At 41.4% G+C, this 26,156-nt stretch overlaps 1 protein-coding gene across 1 annotated transcript; it reads left to right on the top strand.

Annotated features, from left to right (window-relative positions):
- Positions 1 to 1,641: 1,641 nt before the first annotated feature.
- Positions 1,642 to 25,218, top strand: myoz3 (myozenin 3). Its single transcript, XM_003217450.4, has 7 exons — positions 1,642 to 1,839; positions 7,703 to 7,795; positions 8,411 to 8,565; positions 15,229 to 15,306; positions 16,394 to 16,541; positions 17,208 to 17,388; positions 23,528 to 25,218. The coding sequence occupies exons 2-7, from the start codon at positions 7,711 to 7,713 to the stop codon at positions 23,697 to 23,699; spliced, it is 819 nt and encodes a 272-aa protein (XP_003217498.1). The 5' UTR covers positions 1,642 to 1,839; positions 7,703 to 7,710; the 3' UTR covers positions 23,700 to 25,218.
- The last annotated feature ends 938 nt before the right edge of the window (positions 25,219 to 26,156 follow it).

The following is a 26,156-nucleotide window of genomic DNA, read 5'->3' as shown; positions in this document are numbered from 1 at the left end:
AGCATACCTGGCAGTGGGTCCCTCACTGTTTCATTCTTCAAGAGAGAAGCAAGACAAGTGTCACCCTTCAAAAACAACTGTAAATGAAAAGAACTGTTATCTGAGAGCAGCAAGAAATGTTCCTTTGCTTTGGTTCTGCTGGGAATCTGTTGAAACATCAGTAATGTAATATCATAGCTCCCTCTTTTCTGCAACAGTGGATCCACAAAATGCATAAGAAAAAAAGGAGAGGAGGAAAGGAAGGGAGAATAAGCAACACAAGTGAAGTCATGTATCTTTTGTTTAAAGGTATAATTTATTTGAAGCCTGGGCAGTCCAATAGTCCACACTATTGTTTTCCATATTTTTTCCATACTTATATACAGAATAAATTTCTTTAAACTGCTGGAATATGTTGGGTAGATTCTTTCAAGAAAAAATATGGATCTGGAGTTTGTTTTTGTTTTGTTTTTGTTTTTAAAAAAATAACAGGCAGGTTCAAGATGCTGGTGCTTGTGGACAGCTGATCCTCAAAAAAGGAGCTGTTATACAGCACCCCACAAGGTGCCATTCTGTCCCCAATGTTTTAAAACATTTATATGAAACTGCTGGGAGAGATCATCTGTAGGCAAGGGGTGGGGTATTATCAGTATGTTGATGACACCCAAATATATATCTCCCTGCCTTCAAAGACAGCTTCAACTAAGGATAGTTGAATGAATGCCTGCAAAAACCAATGGGCTGGATGAGGAAAATCAAACTGAAACTGAATCTAGACAAGATAGAAGTGCTTGCCAACAAAGGTCCTAATCTGGGGACCCTGTGACAACCAATTCTGGATGGGGTTACACTGCCCCTGAAAGACTGTGTCCAGAGCTTGAGAGTACTCCTGGATCCGCATGCATGCATCTGTCAGGAGTGCTGACTACCAACTCCCAGAATTCCTGACCATTGAACAAACTGGCTAGGGCTTCTGGGAGTTGGAGTCCCAAACAACTGGAGGATTGCAGTTTGAGGATGCCTCATCTAGGTTAATGCTAAAATAGATATGTCCCATTCACAATTGTTATGTGTATCTGTTAATGTTCTTATGATTATAAAGATATATCAGTACAGGGGGAGGAGAAAGCAGAATAATGGATTATATTCATCCACATACTTTTAAGACTGGCTGTGTACATCTAAATGCACAAATCTATCTGTGAAAAAAGAAAGTCACATTGTTTGCAGGGTTGCCAGCTGATGAGACAAGTATCTAACCTGGATTTCTTTTCACATGTATTCTCATATCTCCCAGCTGTCTCAATGCTCCAGAGCCAGTCTAGATTAATTCCCTGCTATCCCGGGGAGAGGAAAGGAAAGACTGGAATCTTGCTCTTCCCAGTAGGCTCAGGCAAAGTGGTACAGTCTGTCCTGGGTGTTCTTCCACATTAATCACATTTGCCATTTTGGCCACACTCTGATTTTGCTTGGCCACATGAACCTTGGTTCTCATCTGTGAAATGTTGGATGGTATGATTTCTACACATCAAATTTCTCTTCAAGATAGAGATGCTATGGCCACAGTCCATGGTACTACTAGGTCTGCTCATCAAGACTGTCTTGGCCACTCCCCTCAGCCAGAAATACATTTCTGATGTAACAAGGATTAAGTTCTTTGGCATCTCAGCTGGGGACAGGATCGGGGGAGCCGCAAGGTGGACAGGATTCAGGGCAGCTGGAAAGCAACAGCTTGGAATCTCTTGGGTGAGAAAAGGCACAGAGGAAACCAACACAGGGTTCTAATCCCCACTTAGGAAGCACCTGCCATTTCAAGACTGTGCAACTGGACTTTACTGCAGCCTGATCAGGCTCATACAGGTATGGGGAGATCTTGTTCCTTGCTTCAGAGGGTGTCAGTGGTAAGGAGCGTGCTGCAAGGAGAAATATTTGAAAATACTGGAAATCTTGAAATATAGCATAATTGAATTAGAGTGCTCAACAGGTGTTATCTTGGAGTGTGTAGCACAACATTTGTGGGGCTGACATGTGGGTCTTTAGTAAGCTGAGAAAATGCTAGCAGCTGGCAAGGAGAAAAGTACTATATTTGTCAAGAGAAAGCATAGATGTGGCTAGCATCAAGCCACTAACAAATCCAAATCATGGTGGTGTGTTGCATTTGTTTTATAATGTTGCATGAAGGCTCCAATACAACTGCGGGACCATGAATGAGATTGTGGCTTCCATCCTCCACTGCAACATACAAAATTGGACAAGATGGCAAGTAGTTCAAATCAAGAGAAATGGTCACAAAATGCGGTACCTTTCTCCATAATTAGGATGGGCTGCTATAAGATTTTTTTAATGGAAGATTAGTGGCTGTTTGATTTATGCTGACTTCTGCAATGACTAAACCGCTAACTTAGTCCTAGTTCTAGTTAATGGGCAGATAAAATCTCCTTGTCCAAGATTAGCATGGGAGCCCGCCAACTATTGCTGATGAAAGTTCACACAGAAAAGGTTTCTGGCAGAGGAAATGCTATGTAAGAACAAACTTTGACTTATCTCCAGCACTGCATTACTTGAGATGCCATGGCAGGACACTGGACACTACCCCCACAGAAACAGCAAATGGGGAAAATGCTCTTGACCCAAGCTGGTGAACATTTTTAAACCATGAAATTAATAGCTCAGTTGGCTTTGTAACATTAGCTCAAATCAGCTAGCTAAGTGCTAATTGGTTTTCCAGTTTCTAGTCCTGTCTGTTTCAAGCATTTCTAGTTCCCTGTTGAGCTGCTTTGTAGCATTAACATGGGCGGGTTCAAAGCATTGCCTTTGACTTTGTTGGAGAGAGCAGGAACATATGAAATTCATCAGCCATCTCTGTCTTCAGTGAAATTTGAGGACAGATCACTTGATCCAGCCAAATCACTTGCAGTTTGTATAAGAAAGAAGCAATATACCTTCAAAGGCTGGAGTTGTCAACACAATTGGAATAATGTCATTTTTACAAATAAAGAAGCTGAGTAGTGAGACTGACTGAACTCTCCACTATTCAAAATACTGAAGTCATGAATCGTTATTCTGCTTTCCTCTACACACAAATGGCAAGTGTGTCAAGATGGCAAGCTCATAATTCAAAAGGTTTTAGTTCACTGACACATTTTATTTGGAGTCATAAATGAAAGGGCAAGGAAATAAAGTGTATTAAATAGCAATTAGTGGGAATGGTTGCAGAAAGCTTCAGGAGACAAGAATAAGGAAACAGGAGCTTCATTCTGTGACTGCAACTGTTGAGGCTAGGCTCCCTTATTTGAGCCTCAGAAACCTGTTTCCCCAATAAAGGATTCTGAGGAGAGAGGATGAGTACAAACAGACAGTTTATTTTGCAAAACAAAGGTACTGTCGGGCAGCATAGAGAGAGAATGCCACACGGGATGCAACCTCAGTTAGGTTTTTATACATTTTCCAGAGAAATTTCATACCTCTATGTTTTGCTGTTCTCAGCCCTATGTCCTTTCATCTGGTCTTTTCTCATGCATGGTGCTTTTGATGAAATGTTTATCAAAACAGTTCAAGACAAATGTCCGATTATAACTGATATTATCAATATACCATCTGGGCCCTTTGAAGCCTCAATGTGGGCCGATCGGATCAAAATCAAACTACATCAAAATGACATTTCCAACATCTAAGGCAATTGTTGGCTGGGGCTGTATTGCTCCTTGATAATACCAGACCCTCCAATTGATTCCTTTTGCACCTCTAAGGAAGTGATGGTTTGTTTATTGTTGTCATTTGGTGTTTGTGGCAAACCCTTCTTTCAACTGCCATTTGTGTTATATATTTTCAAAGACACTAAAGCTATCTCCAGTTGATTTCTAAGGCTAAAGCTATTTTCCTGATCAACATTAAAGCTATCTCCAGTTGATTTCTAAGGCTAAAGCTATTTTCCTGATCAATCTATTGCTATTTATTAATCAAATTAGATCAGGTGTCCCTTGTTCCCTTCACAACATCAGTTGTGAATTCCTGCATTCTACCCAGAATTCTGGTACATTGGTTCATAAATACATGTGGTACAAACCAACATCAGAAGAAAAAAAAACATTTCCAACTAATCTGCAAGGGATACTCTCCCTGCTCTATTGGAATACATCTCCATGGGAGCACATCAGCTTATGCGAGTGATATGTTTGCAAGATGACACTAAATTAAACAAGTGACCTGATGAATGGAGCCTCGTTCCCTGGCAAAACCAAATCAATCATTTGGGTAAGAAACCTGGAGTTGTTGCTCATTCTGGACACAGACGTGAGCCCTTGTCCTGTGGGTCTGTATGATCTCTCGATTGAGCATGCCTGTCTGCCTCTGACCTCAATGAGATCATTATCTTAAAAATCCCTGCCTACATCCTTCACGGTCCAAGGATCAGGGTTACATCTCTCACTGCTCCCAGGTCAGTAGCTTAAAATAGGGGCTGCTGATGTAGGGAAGTGTCTCTGGTAGCACTGGAGAAGAACACATCCTGACATGAAGCAGGGGACAGAGACACCTGAGGCTTTATGTTTCTCCTCCTCCTTTTAAATGATAACACAGACTTTACATATTTCCCTTCTTTGCCATGAAAGCTCATCACAAAAGAACGTTCCACTGAGTGCCCATAGGAGGGCATATAGACCACATGGATCCAGAAAGGCAATGGGGTGTGGCATTCAAAGAGTTGGACTGGGATTTGAAAGATTTAGGTTTAAATCCTCACTGGGTCATGGAAGGCAGTTGACTGACTTTTGGAAATCATTTGCTCTCATCCTAACCTACCTCACAGAGTTGTTGTGAAGATAAAAAGGGGAGGACTAAAGTTATGCACACTCATGAACCCATGGAAAAATTATTTTTACTACTATTTCCTGTCGTTAGGTGCTGCAGGTTGGCTTTATGCTGACCCTGTGAATGAAAAACCTCAAAGACATCCTGTTATCAACACCCCTGTTCATGTCTTGCAAACTCTGGCCCCTGGCTTCCTTGACTTGAGTCAAGCCACCTGTATTATGATTTTATGACTGTTTTCAAATTCCATACCTACAGTTTCACTTACCTGGTTCTGAAGGAAAATTGTCTCTCTAGGAATTTGCTAGGCCTTCTTGCAAGTTACCATGGAGCTGGTCTGGAAGACCTAGCAAATTCCTAAAGAGGAACTCCACTGGAATTACTTCTCTGGATCAGTTATACTGTTGGTGAACAGCAGGGAAAAAGTGTTGGGCATTCACTTCCTCCTCTGGTCCCTAGCTGAACATAGTTGCCTGTGATAATAATTGTTATTTCCCTATAAGTAAATATGTTTTTATGTGCAACCTGATCCAAGACATCTGTACTAGAACCAGGGACTAAATTCACATTGATTTTAATAAAATGTAATGGAATTATGGGATTTATAGTTTGGTGAGACACCAGCATTCTTTGGCAGAGAAGGCTGCCAAAGAGCCTTACACACACACCCAACAAGCAGAGAATCTCAGTCCTTAGGGAATTTGAATATGTGGGTGTCAGCATACATACACCGATCCAAGACATCTACTAGAATGTGGGATTGAATTCCCATTGAGGTTCATCAAATATAACATCCCTCAGCAAGGAGAGAATTGTCCTTCAGGTATCAATACCACACTTGCAGGATGAGGTACCAAGGCAACCACCCAACAACCTGTCCCACCCTAAAAACACCCCTATATTTGATTCCTCTCCAATCCTAGTATGGGACACAAGACCGTTTTTTCTAGAAACTGTGAAGTAAAAAGGGTTTTTTTAAAAAACAAAACAAAACAACAACAACAACAACAACAACAACAACACACAATGAAGTTCACAGGTATCTAAAATAAATTATTTCAGTTCTGGAAGAACAATATGTGTTCAACCAGCACTGGGCTAGAGGTAGCAACAAATTATTTTGCAGGTGTGGATTCAGCAACAGTGTATTTGTTACCCAGACATGGGGTACACCTACACCATAGAATTAATGCAGTTTGACACCACTTCAACAGCCATAGCAGAATGCTGTGGAGTTATGAGAGTTGTGGTTTCTGCCAGAGAAGGCTAATGATCTCATATAACCATAACTCTCACCAAACTACAAACCCTATAATTCCATAGCATTGAACTATGTCAGTTAAAGTGATGCCAAACTTCATTATCTCTACAGTATAGAGGCAACCACAATCTCTGACTTTGCACGGCCCTCTGATTGGCATATGGTTTCTCTCACTTCCCCAGAGTCACCTCATTACCAAGGACTTGAGGATTTGGGGATCCTAATGAAATTGCCCAGGATGGCCGGGAAATGAATACCAGCGAACAAGCTAAATAACTAGGCCTGGCCACTTCTAAAAATGATAGCTATGCATTCCTATAGTCTAGAACAGGGGTCCTCAAACTTTTTAAGTGGAGGGCCGGTTCATGGTCCCTCAGACTATTGCGGGGCTGAATTATCATTTGAAAAAAAATACGAACAAATTCCTATGCACACTGCACACCTTATTTGTAGTGCAAAACACCCCCCAACAATTATTTATTTATTTATTTATTTACTACATTTATACCCCACCCTCTCTCAGAGCGGCTTACAAGTTGTATGTACATACAATATATTATATTATCAGCATAGCACAATATTAGCATTATATATTAATATATTGTACTATACCACTATACTGTAATATTTTTAGTAATAATATATAATTAATATTATTATATTGTATTATTATTATATTGTATTACATTATAATATTAGTATCAATATTATATGTATACACCAGGCCCATCGAAGCCATTTATCCGACCCCCATGGCACAAGGGCATAAGGGGGTTGGACTAAATGACCCAAGCGGTCTCTTTTTCTCTTACAACCATTATTATTATTGTTGTTGTTGTTGTTGTTGTTATTATTAACATTGAGGCTGGGTGGCCATCTGTCAGGGGTGCTTTGCTTGTGTTTTCGGTGCACAAAGGCAGAAGGGGATTGGACTCAATGGCCCAAAGGGTCTCTTCCAACCCTCTTTTTATTATTATTACTGTTATTTATTATTATTATTATTATTATTAATTATTATTATTGCTCGGTGGCCAACTATATTCCAGCCCTCCAACAGTCCAAAGGATTGTGAACTGGCCCACTGTTTAAAAAGTTTGGGGACCCCTGGTATACACAATATATTATATTATTACCATAGCACAATATTAGTAAATGAAAGAACAAGTGCAATATTTAAAAATAAAAACAATTTTAACCAACATAAAGCTATCAGGATTTCAATGGGAAGTGTGGGCCTGCTTTTGACCAATGAGATAGTCAAGTAGGATTGTTGTTGTTGTGTGACTTCAAGTCATTTCAGACTTTGGGTAAGCCTAGGTCTAAAACTGAGGGCGGGGGCCAGGTAAATGACCTTGGAGGGCCGCATCCGGCCCCCGGGCCTTAGTTTGGGGACCCCTGGTCTAGAAAGTCAGTTTAGATACTTGCACATTTTTATTATCACAAAATGACATGTTGGCTCAGAAGCAAACACAGTTGTCCTTAATTTTTAAAATAATTTATTTAAAAAATCAGAATGAAAGCTATTAAGATACACTGTCCAAATTGGGTAGGTTTACAAGTAAATGATAATATTTGGATACGGTTAACAGAACTGAAATATTTTTTAATGGATGTATAAAGAAAAAAATGGTCAGCTTTAGCTTTCCTTTGCAGTTGGAAAAATGTTTCCTGTTCCACGACTGGATCTCAGGAGAGAGCAACACGCCCCAGTCTCAGCCATTATGAAAGAGATCAGGGAAAAATATGGTAAGATGCCCTCTTGGATGCAATAATCTCCTATTTTCGGCTTGAAGACGCCATAAACCTCCATATCTAGGACTGGTGGGAGTGAATGTTCTAATAATACCTGAGGTGCAGTATGAGTTCTTAATGGCTCTTCCAAGTCATACTTGAGTTGTTTCTCTACTTGTTAAGTTTGGTTTCTTAGCCCATTTCAGTCACTTATGAAGATTTGCATCAAAACTGTTGAGGAAGAAACACTACAGTGTAATCTGTGGATATCACATCCATGGATGCTCAAGTCCCATTATATACAATGACATGGTAAAATAGTGTTTATTACATAATATGGCAAAATCAAGGTTTATTTTTGGGATTTTAAAAATAAACGCTTTTAAACTGTGATGATTGAATCCATGGATACAGAATCTGTGGATATGGAGAGCCAACCTATGAACTGTTGAAAGTTTAGACTCAAATTAGGAAAGAAGCAGTGGGAATCAGGCAAGCTCAAATAACTTTGGGAAATGCAGCAATGAGAAATTTCCTTTGAAGAAAGTCCAAAAAGAGTGTTATAGCTGGGAGTTGACATAAAGGGGCATAACAACAACAAATGCACATCACGTGTCTGTGTTTTCTCAGGTCCAAAGCTAGACTTAGGGAAGAAGGTTAGCATCCCTCAGGATCTGATGATGGAGGAGCTCTCCTTACCTGTAAATAGGGGGTCCCAGCTGTACCAGAAGAGGCAGAAAAGGGTGCAACAGTTTGTTCTGGAGCGTCCCACAGCGTACACATTGGTAAGTCAACATGGTTTCACCTTGTGCTGGAATGCTAGCAGCAACAGTGGAAGATGGCAAGAGAGATGTCAGAAGCGCTTGTTTCAACTCTAATGATATGGCCAAAATGGGGCACAAGGAAACCTTGGCCCTTGAGATGGTTTTGACTGTGAAACCCATCTTGCCTTACCAGTGGTCAGGTTGGGTTAGACTGATAGTTGACAGCCAAAGCATATGGAAGGCTGATGTTTCCACTCTCGAGCTGAATGACAAGTTGCCAGTTTTTTAAGTGTCAAGTTACTGGGTGACTTTTAGTTGGCAAACCATCCCAAGCCACTTTGTCATTTGTTGGCTTGGAAGAAAGCCATTTCCTTTCTCTTGTTGCTATTTTCCACTGGCTTGTTTAGCTATTAAAATGTTTGCATCTCATCCCACCTTTCTTGCCCAACAGACTGCTAAAATGACTCATGAAATATTGATAATGTATAAGACAAGCAAAAACTGAGTCAGCCATCAAATCAAAAAACCAAAAAGGAGGGGAGGTAAAAAAGTTTTAACCATATGCCAAACCGTAGGTCTTGGAAAACTTAACATTTTTATACTACATTTTTAGAATCTTGAATTAGCTAGTGAATTGTGATCGCATTTCTTTTTACCAAATTGAGAGTGAGGAAGACATCACATGGGTTTTCCATCATCAAAATGCTTTAACAGAAAAGGCTTTTTCCTGTGTCACAATCAGCTGCACCTCTGATGCTATTGGAATGTGATTCAAAAACCTCTATTTGTGATTATTACAATGGGTGGGCAGGGGTCCAGGGTGAGAGAAGAACTCTTATCAGTTGGAGGCCAGTGTGAATGTTGTAGTTAACAGGGCCGGCCCCACTATTGAGGCACCTGACGCCGCCGCCTCGGGCGCAGGCCCGGGGGGGCGCCGTCAGGCTGGGCGGGAGGCGGGGCACCGCCCTGACGGTGCCCCGCCTCCCGCCCAGTGCGCCCTGGCCCGTCTGGTCTTTTCTAGCAGGCCAGACTTCAGCGGAGGTCCCTGCAGGCCGCAATCGCGGCCTGCAGGGACCTCCGCTGCAGTCTGGCCTGCTAGAAAAGGCCAGACGGGCGAGCGGGAGTAGAGTGGGAGGCGGAGCCAGCTCTGACGCCGCCGCCCCCCGCCCAGCGTGCCTTGGCCCCGCCTCCCACGCAGCGTGGGAGGCGGGGCCAGGGCACGCTGGGCGGGGGGGAGCGGCATCAGAGCTGGCTCCGCCTCCCACGCTACTCCCGCTCGCCCGTCTGGCCTTTTCTAGCAGGCCAGACTTCAGCGGAGGTCCCTCCAGGCCGCGATTGCGGCCTGCAGGGACCTCCGCTGAAGTCTGGCCTGCTAGAAAAGACCAGACGGGCCAGGGCGCACTGGGCGGGAGGCGGGGCACCGTCAGGGCGATTGCGGCCTGGAGGGACCTCCGCTGAAGTCTGGCCTGCTAGAAAAGGCCAGACGGGTGAGCGGGAGTAGTGTGGGAGGCGGGGCCAGCTCTGGCCCCGCCCCCCCGCCCAGCGTGCCCTGGCCCCGCCTCCCACGCTGCGTGGGAGGCGGGGCCAGGGCACGCTGGGCGGGGGGCGGGGCAAACTCTGGCCCCGCCCCCCTCACTATTCGCCCTGGCCCTGCCTCCCACGCAGCGTGGGAGGCGGGGCCAGGGCACGCTGGGCGGGGCCAGGGCGCGGGAGGCGGGGCCGGTGGCGGGGGCGCTTTTCAGCACCCCCGCTTCACATCAAAAAATATCTCCGGCCGGCCCTGGTAGTTAATCACCTTAATTAGCATTGAATAGCTTCATCTCCTGGCTTCTTCCTGCCTGGGGGCATCCTTTGTTCAGAGTCATTAGCTGTTCCTGGTTGATTCATGTCTGGAACTCCTCTCTTTTCAGAGTGCTGCTTCTTATTTACTGTTCTGATTTTTGAGGTTTTTTTTTAATACTGGTAGCCAGATTTTGTTCATTTTCATGGTTTCCTCCTTTCTGTTGAAGTTGTCCACATGCTTGTGGATTTCAATGGCTTCACTGTGTAGTCTGACATGATAGTTGTTGGAGTGGTCAAGCATTTCTGTGTTCTCAAATACTATGTCCAGGTTGGTTCATCAAGTGCTCTGCTATGGCTGATTTCTCTGGTCGAGTTAGTCTGCAGTGCCTTTCATGTTCTTTGACTCGTGTTTGGGCGCTGCGTTTGGTGGTCCCTATGTAAACTTGTCCACAGCTGCATGGTATACGGTAGACTCCTGCAGAGGTGAGAGGATCCCTCTTGTCCTTCGCTGAACGTAGCATTTGTTGGATTTTCCTTGTGGGTCTGTAGATAGTTTGTAGGTTAAGAGGTTTAAAGGATAAAATGCTTTAGAGGTTATTAGCAGCTATGGTACCTCTTTTTGAGCCAAAAGATGATAGGAGAGCAAGAGTCTATAAGCATATCTTCTTGGTGATGCCAGCTGATCCAGAAAATCAAGACACCTTTGACCTTGTTTTCAGGGATGCCCATATATGTTTGTGGTTATGTGTTGAATGACCTTTATAATTTTGCAGACGTGTAGCTATCTGGAGCTGTCCTTTGAATTAATTAGCTATATGGTCTAAGGCAGGGCTGAAGAACATCTCACTCATGGGACATTTCTCATCCAATTCATGACCTTCTTCCTCTATGACGTCCAAGCCCCTTCTCATGCTGTGCTGGAAATCATTACTCTTATCTTCCATCACCTATTAGAGCTAAGAACTGGGATTTCCCTATTCATTGCTAAGGAAAGATATCCCTCTCTCGGGACAGTCATGAGAGATAAACCTAAACTTTAAATAAGGCATGTAGGTAAGGCATTCAAACCAGTCCCTGCAAGGAGACAAATCAGAGGCATTTTTCAAAAGCCAATTTCTGTAGCTTACATCTCAGACTCCTTCTACATTGCAATATAATCCAGATTACCAAAACGAATAATCCACATTACTTTGAATTGGATTATCTGAGTCTACACTGCCATATAATGCTGTTTAAAGCAGTCTGGCTTCAAGCCTGGTTACGGTACGGAGACGGCTTTGGTCGCCTTGGTGGCTGACCTCTGCAGAGAACTCGACGGGGAGTGTGAACCTGCTGGTTCTCCTGGACATCTCAGCGGCTTTCGATACCATCGACCATGGTATCCTCCTGGGACGGCTCTCTGGAGTGGGAATGGGGGCGTTGCTCTGCACTAGCTCCACTCCCTCCTGGAGGGCCATTCCCAGTTGGTGAAGCTGGGAGATTTCAGATCGGACCCCTTGACCATTGACCTGTGGGGTACTGCAAGGTTCCATTCTATCTCCCATGCTTTTTAACATCCACATGAAACCGCTGGGTGAGGTCATCTGGAGTTTTGGAGTTTGGTGTCATCTCTACGCAGATTACACTCAACTCTACTACTCTCTTCCACCAAACTCCAAGGAAGCCCCTCGGATCCTGGATCAGTGCTTGGCCACTGTGATGGACTAGATGAGGGCCAACAAGCTGAAGCTCAATCCTGACAAGACAGAGGTCCTCCAGGTCAGTCATGTGGCCGATCGGGGCATAGGGTGCCAACCTGTGCTCAACGGGGTCGCATTTCCCATATGGACGCAGGTCCGCAGTTTGGGGATCCTCCTGGACTCAGCACTGACGCTTGATGCCCAGGCGTCGGCGGTGGCCAGGAGGGCTTTTGCACAGTTAAAGCTTGTGTGACAGCTGCGACTGTACCTCCAGAAGTGTGACTTGGCCATGGTGGTCCAAGCCTTAGTTACCTCCAGACTGGATTACTGCAATGCGCTCTACGTGGTGCTGCCTTTGAAGACGGTTCGGAAACTACAGCTGGTAAAAAATCAGCAGCCAGATTAACAACTGGAGCAAGCTACAGAGAGTGGTCAACCCTCCTGTTTAAGCAGCTGCATTGGCTACCAATAAGTTTCTGGGCCCAATTCAAGGTGCAGGTTATCACCTATAAAGCTCTAAATGGTTCGGGACATGCTTATCTCTGCAATCGCCTCCTCCCCTACGAACCCATGCGGGACCTAAGATCTTCCAAGGAGGCCCTTCTCTTGCTTCCACCTCCATCTCAAGCATGGTTGGTGGGGATGAGAGAGAGGGCCTTCTCAGTTGTGGACCCCAGCTCTGGAACTCGCTCCCCAGGGAGATTAGACTGGCTCCTTCATTGTCCACCTTCCACAGGGACCTAAAAAGGTGGGTGTTCTGGTGCACTTTTGAGTGAAGAGGTCCATCAGCCATACATCTTGTTTACAAACTTGTACTGCACTTTATCACCACTCCTCATTTTATAGGTTTTGGTGTTTTAATGTGATCATTTCCTGGTCCTTCCCCTGTCCGTCCCTATCCTATTCATAGACTAGTTTTGCACTAGTCACCCTCTGATATGTAGCAACTGATGTCTAGGTTTTAAATAATTGTCATGTTATGTTGTTTTATAATTATGTTATTATATTGTGTTTTTCATTCATGAATTATATGTTAACTTATGTTGTGGTTGGGTTGTTCACATGTAAGCCACCCTGAGTCCATTTGGGGAGATAGAGGTGGGGTACAAGAATAAAGTTATTATTATTGTTATTGTTATCATCATCATCATCTGGATTGTACATGGCAGTATAAAAGGGGCCTTCGTGGGCTTGTATAGAACAGAGGTCTGCTTTCAATGCCTGAAACTTGTTACTGCTGGATTTACTCCCAGGTAAATGTGTTCTGGAAATTCCCCTCAAACAGCAAGCATTTAAAATACAAAGTTTAGCTCAACAGAGTAGCTTTGGGCCCTTCTATACAGTTGTATAAATTCCAGAGTATCCGTTTTGAACTGATTATCTGTCAGTGTAGACTCATATAATCCTGTTCAAAACAGAAAATGTGCATTATTTGTTTTGATAATCTGGATTATTTATATTGCAGTGTAGAAGAGGCCTATGTAAACACTCTTGTATATTTAACAGATATTATTGGACTATAGAATAAAACAAAACAATACTAAATTCAAAAATTAATTGTACAAATGAATACATAATGTCATGAATCCTCCAGAGGTGTCATTATCCTTTTACAGTTTCTCTTGTTTAATAAAACCAATACTGGGGATTTAAAGTGCAATGACTTAACAAGAGAGGGCATAAAATCCTCATTTTCTCATTAGTGGAAATGATCACGGGAGGAATGCCCCAAAGGCCTTGCTTTCAACTTCCCAACTGTAGTAACACATAAAGATCAGTCTTCTGAAGCTTTCTTATTTTATGCCTTAAAGAGTATTATATTTGAATCCGCATGAGGCTCCTTCTTTGGAGGCTTTTAAGCAGAGGCTGGATGGCCATCTGTTGGGGGTGCTTTGAATGTCATCTTCCTACTTCTTGGCAGGGGGTTGGACGTGAGGTCTCTTCCAACTCTATGATTCTATGATTCTATGTATACAGTAGAGTCTCACTTATCCAACACTCGCTTATCCAACGTTCTGGATTATCCAACGCATTTTTGTAGTCAATGTTTTCAATATATCGTGATATTTTGGTGCTAAGTTCATAAATACAGTAATTACTACATAGCATTACTGCGTATTGAACTACTTTTTCTGTCAAATTTGTTATATAACATGATGTTTTGATGCTTTATTTGTAAAATCATAACCTAATTTGATGTTTAATAGGCTTTTCCTTAATCCCTCCTTATTATCCAACATATTCGCTTATCCAACGTTCTGCTGGCCCGTTTATGTTGGATAAGTGAGACTCTACGGTATTTCTTCTAATCTCAGAATGGTTTTAAGATTATATCATTGGGGTAGCGATTACTCAGGGTTGCTTTACACAATTCACATTTAACAAAACAACTTTCCCCCTGCCCAATCAAATCTGGCATTGCTTTATTAGCAATGGAAATGAACATATAATGTAAAGCATGAATGTGCAATATTTTGTGGTTTGGGGCACAGGAAGCGGGTGGTTTCTGTGTAGTGGATAGTAAATCCAGAATTGATTTTAGTCTGAGTTATCAAATGTGCTGAGCCCTCGGCTACTGAGTATCTTCACTTTGGATAGTTCCTTGAGTGCTCAAAATAAAACCTGATATGGATTTCCTGATCCGTGGACATGAGAGCCACCAGCTACCAGGGGACCGCATGGCCTCCCCCCCCCCCCCATTGAACCCAGCAGGGGCATTCCACTTTCAGCATTTCTGCTTCCAGTAGCTTGCAGATGCTACTATTTCCACCCATGCCAACAATGCTGATATTTCCGGTTCTGAGATTTTGATGGGAAACATAGTGCAGCATAGGGAATAGCATGCCCCTTCCTTCCCAGAAGAATAATGATCCCAATAGCCTTCTGTAAATCTTATTTCTCTTAGGAAAAAATGTGCATGCTCAGCAGAGTTGCTGAGTCTTTGACAGAATGCTATATCGGGCAGCAGTGGCAGAAGATCAAGGATGCCAAATTGGTCAGAGGGAACAGCAGCATGTGTTATGCAGATTGCATTTTGCTACCTCTTGGTGTAAGAACAAGATGATGAGCTGCTGTTATACAAGCCACTGGGCTGCAAATTTCAGCCAAGTGTCACATTAGGAACCACCCGGTCAGAGCCTGCATGCTTGCCACTTTAGGACATCTGCATGATCCTCCTTGCCCATGTCAGGTATTAATGCTTTTTTTCTTGCTGTCTTTGCAGACCTCAATGAAAACAGTTGGATCAGGAGGAGGTTCTAATGCAAACTACAATGAAGCAGGAGCAACGGATGGCTCGATGGTCTCTGAATGTTGCATGGAGCAGGGTGGTGATTCTTCAGGGTGGCCATGGGTTACAGAGGAGATTTTCCTACTTGTGCAATCTTTCTATATGGGGGGCTGTCCAATCCAACATTAAAAAAAGAAGGGAAGGCTTTTGAGGTTGCCCATCAACAGGTAGATTTTTTTTTCCATGTCAGGAGCAACTGGAGTTGCTTCTGGAGTTAGAGAATTGGCCGTCTGCAAGGACGTTGCCCAGGGAACACCCGGATGTTTTGATGTTTTACCATCCTTGTGGGAGGCTTCTCTTATGTCCCCGCATGGAGCTGGAGCTGATAGAGGGAGCTCATCCACACTCTCCCTGGGTGGGATTCGAATCTGGCAGCTTTCAGGTCAGCAACCCAACAGGTAGATGAGTCCCATGCTTCCAGTGAGATCCGATTTTGAAGAGTTACTTTGCCAAAGGAACTTACTGTATTTCATTGCCCATTATAAACTGCCACTCTGTTGATGAATTATACTCACATGTCACTTTTTTGGTTGTGGTAAAAGTTGGAATTCTCATCTGAGCATGCAATGAACCAAATCCTTCCTCAAAATCCACTTTGTAAGCAGCAGTTCCCCCACCCAACACAGCAATTGCTGTGTTGTTAGTAGGCAAGTGGTCAGTAAGGACACCTCCAGCTAATTCCCTGTAGCTGGACATACTGCAAGGATGTGATCTGCACAGACTTCCCAAGAAATGAAAGTGGAAAAATCAGTCATTTTTAAATATCTGGCATAAGTTGACCATAGAGTCATGCTGAGTACCTAGTGATTTCTAATCAAATTTGCAAATAATCAAATTAGCAAAAGTAAAACTCACAAATGTGGAGGCGTGGAAGACTGACTATTTTATCATCATCATCATCATCACCCTCCTTACCAACTTTATTTATATTCTGCCTTTTCTCCAAGACTTTGATGCAAGGCATGTTGCATATTAAAAAGATTACAGTTAAAAACATATAAAAGTCCACATTAAAATAAAGATCTAATTCTCCCAAAAAACACTAGAGAAGGCTGGGGTAATAGTAAATATTTCTTGTTTTTTAAACCTTTTCTCATAGAGCAACCATAACACAGAGGGGAAGGAGAATGACCCAGATGGCCTTCAAGCTTCAGTTTCAGGCAAGGGGGCACCACCAAAGGTACCACAGAAGACAAGCAAAGTCTTGAGGATGAGCAAGGCCCTGAATCCCAATGCCATCGCACCAGGTGAAGAACCAATCTTTAACAACCACTGGACATCCTTTTTAAAATGCCAATGGTGTTAGCAGGATTTCTCAACACAGGCTCAAAGACACTCTTATGTGCAGAGAGAGTATTTCTTAACAACATTCTGATAGACAGAAACTGGGGAGTCATAGTCTGTTGGTTACAGCAACTAGGTGTGGGGGTAGTGCAGCCCTCCAGATGTTGTAAAATGGCTGCTCCCAGTGTTCACCACCAAAGACTATGTTGGCTAGTGCCAATGGGAACTGCAGTTTAACTGTGTTGTCCCAACAGAAGTTTTTTCAAGGTACTTTAGATCATGGTGCTGCCGTGCTTTCTAGTTGTGTGTTGAGTAAAGCAACTACAACAGAAATCTGAGGGGCTTCTTGATGTACCCACGACTGGACAAGTGCTGCATGTGTCATTTTCCAGTTCCCCAATCTGCAATGCTTCATATATCTTTTGGCTGAGGAGCCATCAGGCTGAAATAGCAGGATGTTGTGGGGTGACATTGTCAGACATAACTATGACAATGGAGAATCTCAGGCTATGACTTACACAGACATGCGTTGGATTGATGTCTATGTATGTCACTAACAGGATCCCAACTAATGTATTTCAGGTTTTTCTTTCATTATAATAATGATACATTTGGCATTCCCAATGCAGGTTATTCTGGACCTCTAAAGGAGATGCCCCCAGAGAAGTTCAACAGAACAGCCATTCCCAAAGGCTACCAGTCTCCTTGGCGGGAATTCCTTAGCAGTGAGGATTATCAAGTGGACCATGAGATCCGTTTGCCTGAACCTCCCAAGAAAGTGAACATTTCTGATTTTCGGAGCTTCAACAGGTAATGGCTCACTACCTATCTCTATGAATTTTGAATGCAGTCCTTAGCATAGCCTTTCTTCCCTGCCCTGTTTCTCTTGTAGATATTGGTCATGTAGGACAGAAAGCAAAAGAGAACTCTTCTAAATAGCAGCCTTCTTTATTGCTTGTGAAAATTCTTTCATATTGGAAATAAGTTCTTTAATAAAGGTGCAAACCGGGAGGTGCAGTAAAAAGAAAGAAACAAACATTTCCAAGCTCTTGTTGAAGTGCTATGTAAAACCGAGGCAGCAGAACATTCTGAGCATATACATCTCTGAAATCATTGGTTGTGAGGGGCTACCACTATCAAATGGTGTAATGCCTTGAGTATTAGACTAGACTCTAGAGACTAGGGTTCGCATCCCTGCCCAGCCATAGAAAACTACTGGGAGACCTTGAGCAAGCTGCATTTTCTCAACCCCAGAGGAAGCCAAAGGCAAACTCCCTCTGGAAAAATCTTGCCAAGAAAACCCTGTGATAGATCTGTTTCATGGTTGCCATAATTTGCAAACAACTTGAAGGCATGTACAACAACAACTTGCTTTTACACTAATGGTTCCTAGGCTTAGTCATCAAGAGTTTTATAATGCTTTTCTACTTTCACCTTAATTAACTGCTGAGTTGCAGGGGAGGAGGTAACAAGAAGATGGATGACATAGTAGGAAAACGTGAGAGGCTTATAAATGTAGGATGACATAATCTGGCACCATTTAAATTTACATGAATTAAGTGGGACACATGCATAATAAAAGCTTCATTGAGGAATATCCTGCATCTGGAAGCCACTAGATTTCCTAAAAGATCCTACCAGGACACTGTCTGGTTCTGCTTTCAGAGAAGTAAGGCTGTGCTTATATGTGGATTGAGTGTCACATTGCAGTTCAGTACCTACTGGGTCATTGGGTTGTAAACCTCTCACACACACACAATTCTTATTCTCCAAACACTAACATATCAAGTTATTAGGCCAGCCACACACAAGCTTCAACTCCTTGATTTCTTAGCAATGGTTAATATAAAAGTGCTCAAGAGAGGAATACCAATGCATCGACACTGCATGAGTTGCTGCTTTTCTATTCCGTTGTAGAAATACCTTGTTATAGAACAAAATGGCTCCTCAAATACTAATCTGATTACAGCATGGATGAGAGCCCACTTCTGTGAGTCCTTTATATTTCATCAAGACATTTGGCATGAAATCATTTTTTAAATTGCACTTCAGGAAACCTGCCATTCTGCTGAAGTGCAAATGACCATTAACCAAGCTTTTAAGTTTGCACAGCCAGCACTTACAAGGAGCCCACAACCTTCTTGGTATCAATGGGGACAATCAGATTATGCTTATGGCACTGGGGCTGGAAGCCAATCATGCATATGAATGTATGCCTGCACATATTCATAATCCCTACCATTCAAACATTTTAACACCAAGAATAAAAAGCATATTTCAAAGCTGTGCATGTTTATTAAGAGGTGAGGAACAATGAAATAGCTTTTGGGTCTGTAAAGTACATCACACCCTGTTTAACAAGCAAGGTATCTGAATACCCTGTTGAAAGGGCATGGCATTTCTTATCTTCAAAGGACACTGACTGAGGACCTTTGCCACAGGTGAGGATTGAGCATTCCTGCTCTAAGCATTATTTTCATTTTGTCAGGACTGAAGTCTGGAACTAAAATCAATTGCAGGATTTAATCAGAGAACTTATTGTATCAGCGATCAAGGATCTTTTCCAGAGGGTGGTACAATACAAGGAAAACAAAAGCTTTGTGAATTAGAGCTCATTGCTGGTTGAATTATTGATATGCTATTGATGCTGATATGGATAGCAGAGCCAGAAGGCTTGAGTCTCCATTGTTAAGCTGCAACAATAGGCAACCAGTTGCAGTTGAGTATTAATCTATGGTTTTTTAAAAATGAATATATTATAGCTAAACGGACAACATTCAGCTTTGTTTATGAACATCTACAGAGATATTTTGCAGACAACTGTAGAGGATCTCATAAAAGTTTGATTCAGAAAGGTATTAGCCAAGTTACAAAGTATGGAACATAGCTATAGAGCCATGGAAACTTTAGAATTCTTGTCCTAGAAACTACTGATTTCAAAGGAAATATTGCTAAGAGAGTAATAGGAATACGGTGACTATTAGCTCACTACCCAACAAGTACATCTCGTGTCTGATTTTCTCAACAAATATATAAGAAACATTGATCCAAAGAGACCTCAAGGCAAGAAGCAATGGAATGGATGAATGAAAGAGATTTTATTTTTATCCCACCCTACCTCCCCAGTGGGGACTTAGGGCCGCTTACAACATATAGAGAGGCAAACATTCAATACTATATACAAATACAAAATAACATAAAGCAAAAGATAAAACCCAATTTACATTTACACAAACAACTCAGGACCTTATCACACTAGAGCTTGGATCAACTGTAAATATACTTTAAATCCACTTCAGGGTGGGGGCTTCAAACAACTCAGCCAGACAGATCCTGGGCCTCACCAAACTACAAACCCCAAAATTCTGCAGGAGGCAGAAACCAGATTTAAAGTGGATTCATGCTCTAGTGTGATGAGGCAGAAAAATAATCAGACAATTGAACACAGACCAACAAATTCACATTATGGAGTCAAGAACAAAAACATCAAAGCAAAGGAAAAATGCATTCTGAGCACATGAAGACCAAGAACCTGCATAAGGCTGGTGGAACCTAAAACTCCACTAGCGTACTGTACATTGATGAAGAATAGATGTGCACCCAGTCTGATAATGGTAGTGGTGGTGACACTCTGCCTCAGGGCACCAACCACCCTATATGCTGCTCTGTACTGCTTTCAAAAAGGGTATTGTTTATCTTAGTATGCAAGCTTGTAAAAAGCACCAGACATCATGGTGTACTGGTTTGAGTGTTGGACTGGGACACTGGAACACTGGGAAACCTGGGTTTGAATCTTGCTCAGCCACGGTAACCCACTGGGTGACCTCAGGCAAGTCACACTCTTAGCCTCAGAGAAAAGGAAAGGCAAACCTCTGAATAAACTGTGCCAAGAAAACTCATAGCCTTAGAATTGCCATAAATGATTTGAAGACACAAAACAGCACCAGCCTATCACTTTATAAGGGTTCCAGCCTATTTTGATATATCACAAGTTTAATCCATTACCTTTATTATGGTAATGGTATACAAATTTGACCACCATAAATAAATTTAATTCATTGCATTACTGGGGTATAAAGAAATTTTGCAAGTAAATCTGAAAATTGTTCAGAGAAGTCAATGCTGTAAGATACGATTAAACCAAAATTCTGCATACAAACAAAGCCTATTTTTAATCCTGTAAATATATATATATGGTCTGATGAGAACTATCAAACCTGTATTGATGCCAACTTTCATCAACAACTAATTTACAACTGGCTAAACTTCAGATCATCATCTCCAGAATATATATTTCTGAAGGCCCATCAATTTTCCTCAAGTTCAACATCACTGTTGGAAAAGCCATGCCTTGCTACAGTCTGCTTAGTTATTCCCACCACTATTTTGAAACCCTGGGTTTTACATTTTATTTGAAACAGAACATTCCCATGTGTCTCAATACCTTTAACACATGTTGGATCAGGGAACTGTTCCAGAGACTTACTGGTACTCTTTTAACTTCTGTTGCTCTCAAATTTCACTTTGAATTTATTTCTGGCCTTGTAGCAGAATCACATTCATGAATAACAAACAGATATAGCTGCCTCCTTTCTTCCTCTGATGCGGTCTATTTGAGGTTTAAAATTAGTACTCTATAGCCCAAATTGCTTGCCATTTAACTTGTTAGTGCATCAATAGTTATGACTTGCCAGTTTCAAGACTGACAGTTTGCGTGTAAGATGAAGGATTTTTAAGAAGAAAAAATTTCCAAGGTAAAGAAGACATAGCTTTAGTACTTGGCACTCAGTTTTATTGAGTGGTGGGAACAGCAGCAGGCCACTTCATTTCCCCATAATGCTTTGAACCAAGGCTGCAGTGGAGACCATGGAGGAAAAAAGCAGGCTAAGAAAATTCTGTGAGGAAAATGCACAATTAAATATTGGAATAACTTCTTGTTATATACATTCTATCTCTTTTATTTCAAAAATCACAGCCCTTCCCATTTTCCCACTTATTTTCTGTTTCTGGTGTTGGAAAGGCAATACATTTTGAAAACCTCAATTCTACAAGCTGGGTTTTTGGTTGCTGGAATACTATTACTAATAAAATGAAAACCGCTGTGTTTTAGTTTTATCCATTTTTTTTTAAATAACAAGAATAATTCATTTGAATACTCTTTTTAAAATAACACATCTGCCTTCATAGCACTGTTTTCAATATATCATTTAATGTTTTTCTAGTCAGAACTTGAAAGAGATACTGTTGGGCCTCTCTTCCAGAAATGGTATTTGATCCACACAAAATGTAAGAGGATGACCCTAAGGGGGAAATACAATTGTTGGAATGGTTCTTTAAATTTATCCTGGAAGACAAGGGTTCAAATTGCCATTCAGTCATAGAAACACTCAGGGTGATCAAGGGCAAGTCACACAATCTCAGCTTTCGAGAAGAGCAAAGACAAACTCAACAAATCTTGCTGAGAAAGCTTTAGAGTCATTCTTACTTTAGCAGCATAAAATTCATTATATATAACTTGATTTGAGATAAAATGATGATGCTTGGTATATTAAAAGCAGATTTATTCAGAATAAAACAACAAATGTAACTGCATTTTTGTTACAAATGGACATACAATGTCTTGAACTGTATGGAATACCTGAACTGCAAGGATCCATTTTGGTTTTTCCAGTTTGAGGGACCATGGGATATGTGAATTAAAACAGAAGAAATCATCAACATTTGTTTTAAAAAAATATTTTATCACCACCAGCTCTCTACAGTATCAATCAAAGACAATGAAAAACTTGAGAAAATGAATCAAGAATTTTAATCTGATACTGTACAAGGACTTAGATAGAATATTTTCCTCTCACATCACTTTTTAAAAAATGACTTTGGAACAATATATAAAATTCTTAAGGATTCTTAAGGATTCTATCATTCTGAAATAATTTTATTTCAAGTTTTTCAAGGTGGAAAACAATTCAGAGGGGGGAAAAGTGTTTTCCTATTTTTTTTTCTTGGCTTTTGCATTTTTTCTTTTAACCTCAGGAAGGGCAAGAGTGGGCTGCAGCCTTAGACTGGGAGGGAGACATGCTTTTGCCAACAGAAGGGAGAACAATGCTCTTTTCTTTCAGTATTGACAGGACTCTGTAATTCACTTGCATTCATAAGTCTCTCAACCAGCAATTACACCTCCAAGATGAAAGCAAATTTAGATGTGCTTCAGAGTTGATCTAGCATCCCCTCCTTTCCATGGTTTGCTGTTGGAACGTTTGATGGTAATGGTGTAGCAGTGGCAGTACTAGCATGTGCAGCGTCAGAGCACCTTCCAAGGGGTCCCCAAGCCCATGAAGTCACCCACTATTGCTTTTATGTAAACCCACCAACCTCTAAGTTAAAATGTTTTCATGTATAGAATTCCCTTGTTACAAATAACCTGCTGATCTGTGAGACAGCCTACATCTCTAAAAATACTTGAAGACAGTAGTTGGCCACGGGACTAAAGCATACTATTCATGAATGCTGCTAGATGCAGGTACAAAGACAGTACTCTAAGGGCAGTAGCTCTGTCTGATCTTGGAAGCTAAGTGATCAGATTTGGTTTGTTCTTGGATAGGAGACTACCAATGAATCCCAGGTGCTGTAGGCTATATTTCAGAGGAAAGAATTGGTAGAACTACCCCATAATATTTCTAAGAAAATGTGTGGGGTCGCCATAAGTCAACGGGAAACCTGAGAGTACATATGCACAAAGTTAGAAAGGGAACTGTACCTAACTGTGTGACATCATTTGAAACTACTAGCACAATATGGAAAACAGCCTTTGTTTTCATAATGGCAAATTGTATTGGCAGTTACAAATTGTCTTATGTAATCAAGGATCAGGCTATTTCGTCTCCACTTGAGCTTCAACAGCTGCTTTGCAAACCAATTAAAGCTCTTGCTTCTCTCTTCCTTTTTGCAGGACACCGACTCCATTTGGTGGGCCATTACTGAATGATGTCTTCCCAGGGTTTGAGATGGGTGAAGATCCCACAGACACTATGAACAGCCTGCAGCTCATTTCCAACAGGCCCAGTTTTAACAGAACACCTCGAGGTTGGATACAGGCTATGCCAGAATCAGAGGATTTATAACCTGATGTAATGCTGTTGCTTCTCCCTTCCCAAAATGCACGCTCCCAGTTTACTAATATGTGATTGTCAGTAAGGAGCCCCTTTAGTACATATAGTCTACTCACATGACAAGTGGGATTCATAGTTTTTCCTTGCTGCTTGTACATTTTGTGTACTGCACCTGACTCCCTGCTAGGGCTATTGCTGCTCCTCATGTGTCACCATAGCATACCACCCTTTCCTACTGGGATGCAATTTTAAAAAGCTCTTACAGTGAAATAAGACCAGCCCTCAAACCACAAATAGCCAAGAAGCCAGGTTGAGCCAAGCAAAAAGAACAGTATGTCTAGAGAAGCGATTTGAGTAGAGGATTGTAGATGCTTCTGGTTTTGTTCCATTATGGGGGACATTTTGGGAAGTTTTTCTAGCCTCAGGGAGGCAACAAATCCCCCCCGCCCCCGGTTTGCCCTGCTGCAGTTCACCATCCCTGCCCATGTTTTGATATTGAATCACAATGGTGCTAAATGAACTGGTAAAAGTTCCAAAGGGGCCAAGCCATTATTTCTAATAACTCTGGCAGAAAGCAACACACAAACATTATCTCACTTACTTTTGGTAACAAGAAATGTTACTGGATGCCCATTCTAAAAATACTGAGATTTTCTTGAAATCTTAGCTTTAGGTTTAAAAATGACCGGTGGGCAAGGCAGCAAGAATTTCAGGGGGAATAATGCCCATGGAAGCAAGCTTTAAGACTGCAGGTTAGACTTCATTTCCTCAAATACTAGAAATAAAGTGAAATAAATTGATACTCTTATTACTGGTTAACTTCTCTGCAGGCCTACAATTGGCAAGAGTGGACCACTTGTCAGACCAGATTGTCCAGATGTGTCCTATATGATATGTAGATAATATATGGAGCAGAAGGACAAAGGCAGAGTGTCAGTCTTTCAGACCTTGAAATGGAATAAATTGCAGGATCAATTCTAAGGCAGAGTAACCGTGTTAAGACTGATGTGGCAAAAAAAGAGCCTTGGGCATCTTAAAGCTTTAAGATGCCACAATACTTTATTGACAATGAGAGGAGGGCTCTCTTAAATACCTATGTCCATTAACTTATTGTAATTTTGTGCTCCCAATCCTACCCCCTGATCAGCAGAATTAGTTTGTGCAATTTTATAGATATTTATTAATTTATTGATATTTATGTGGTTGTTAAACTACATCATTTTACTTATTTAGATCTTTTATGATGAAGAAGCTGCACTAGTGATAAAATAATGTAACTTTAAACACAAAAGGTATCAACTCTTTAAAATGAAATTGAAAACCAGTTCTTACCAAAGGGGCACTTAATAGCTACTTGAAGCACTTAAGAGTAGACTTTCCATTCCACCTCACATGCAAATGAACAGTTAAATAGGTAAGAATGTCAATCTATGATTTGTTACAAAATCCTGGTGAGTGTACAACTATTCACTTCCAAATCTATAAAAATATAATTGGGAAAGGGGAAATAAAAGGAATTGTATTTTAAAAAGCATCTTGCTTGACTATTTGTTGAAGAGATTTTTTTCTTGCAAAAGAAAATGCAGAAAGATACACATGAAGTGTAAATTAAAACTCTTTCTTTAAAACCAGCTTGACTCAGCTGAAAACTTAATTATTGCTGTGGCTAAACTTTTAATTAAGGCCCCTTCCACACAGCTGAATAAAATCCCAAATTATCTGCTTTGAACTGGAATATATGGCAATGTGGACTCAGATAACCTAGTTTAAAGCAAATATTGTGGAATTTTCTGCCTTGATATTCTGGGTTATATGGCTGTGTGGAAGGGCCCTGATGACACAATAATATCAGCCTTAAGATGTTTCACAAAACTGTTGGTTTTGTTGCAAAAGTATAAACCAACTATGGCAGGATTCAGCATAAGGCTTAGCTCCCCTTCCTCCCTGCAGAGTATAATCAGGAATTAGGTATTTTAGGGTGAATTTTAGTTATTTGATTTGTTCTTTTATGGACTTTGTAGGACACGGTACTAAGAGTATGGGATGCCTTAAATGTGAGCTGACATGGTCTTCATTGTACAAAGCTGTATAAAACCCATCTTAAAGCAGCCTAAAATGAGCTGCAAAATTTCACTGTTGCTATCTGAGCCTCTGTTTAGTCACAGCTATCAGAGAAATTAACCTTTTATGCAGTCTTCTGCCATTTAAGAAAGGCTATTTTCTAATGTCATTTTAAGAACTTCTGTATGCCTTTTACTTGCTTAATAAGGACTTGGGTCCCTCTGATAAGTCTCATCCCAGGAGCACCTATGCACACGTTTATCATTTACTGCTGCAGTCCATCATTTTAGGAAACAATGACATTCAAATTCTTTTTATATACTTCAAAAAGTTATTTTGGAACACTATTTCTAGAATCCCCTAGCCTACACAGCCAATTGAGAATTGGACAGCTGTCATCGACATGAA

This window comes from Anolis carolinensis, chromosome 2 (assembly GCF_035594765.1).
Source record: "Anolis carolinensis isolate JA03-04 chromosome 2, rAnoCar3.1.pri, whole genome shotgun sequence".
Taxonomy (NCBI): domain Eukaryota; kingdom Metazoa; phylum Chordata; class Lepidosauria; order Squamata; family Dactyloidae; genus Anolis; species Anolis carolinensis.
The sequence above is the reverse complement of the archived record's forward strand: the minus strand, read 5'-3'. Positions and strand labels throughout refer to the sequence as shown.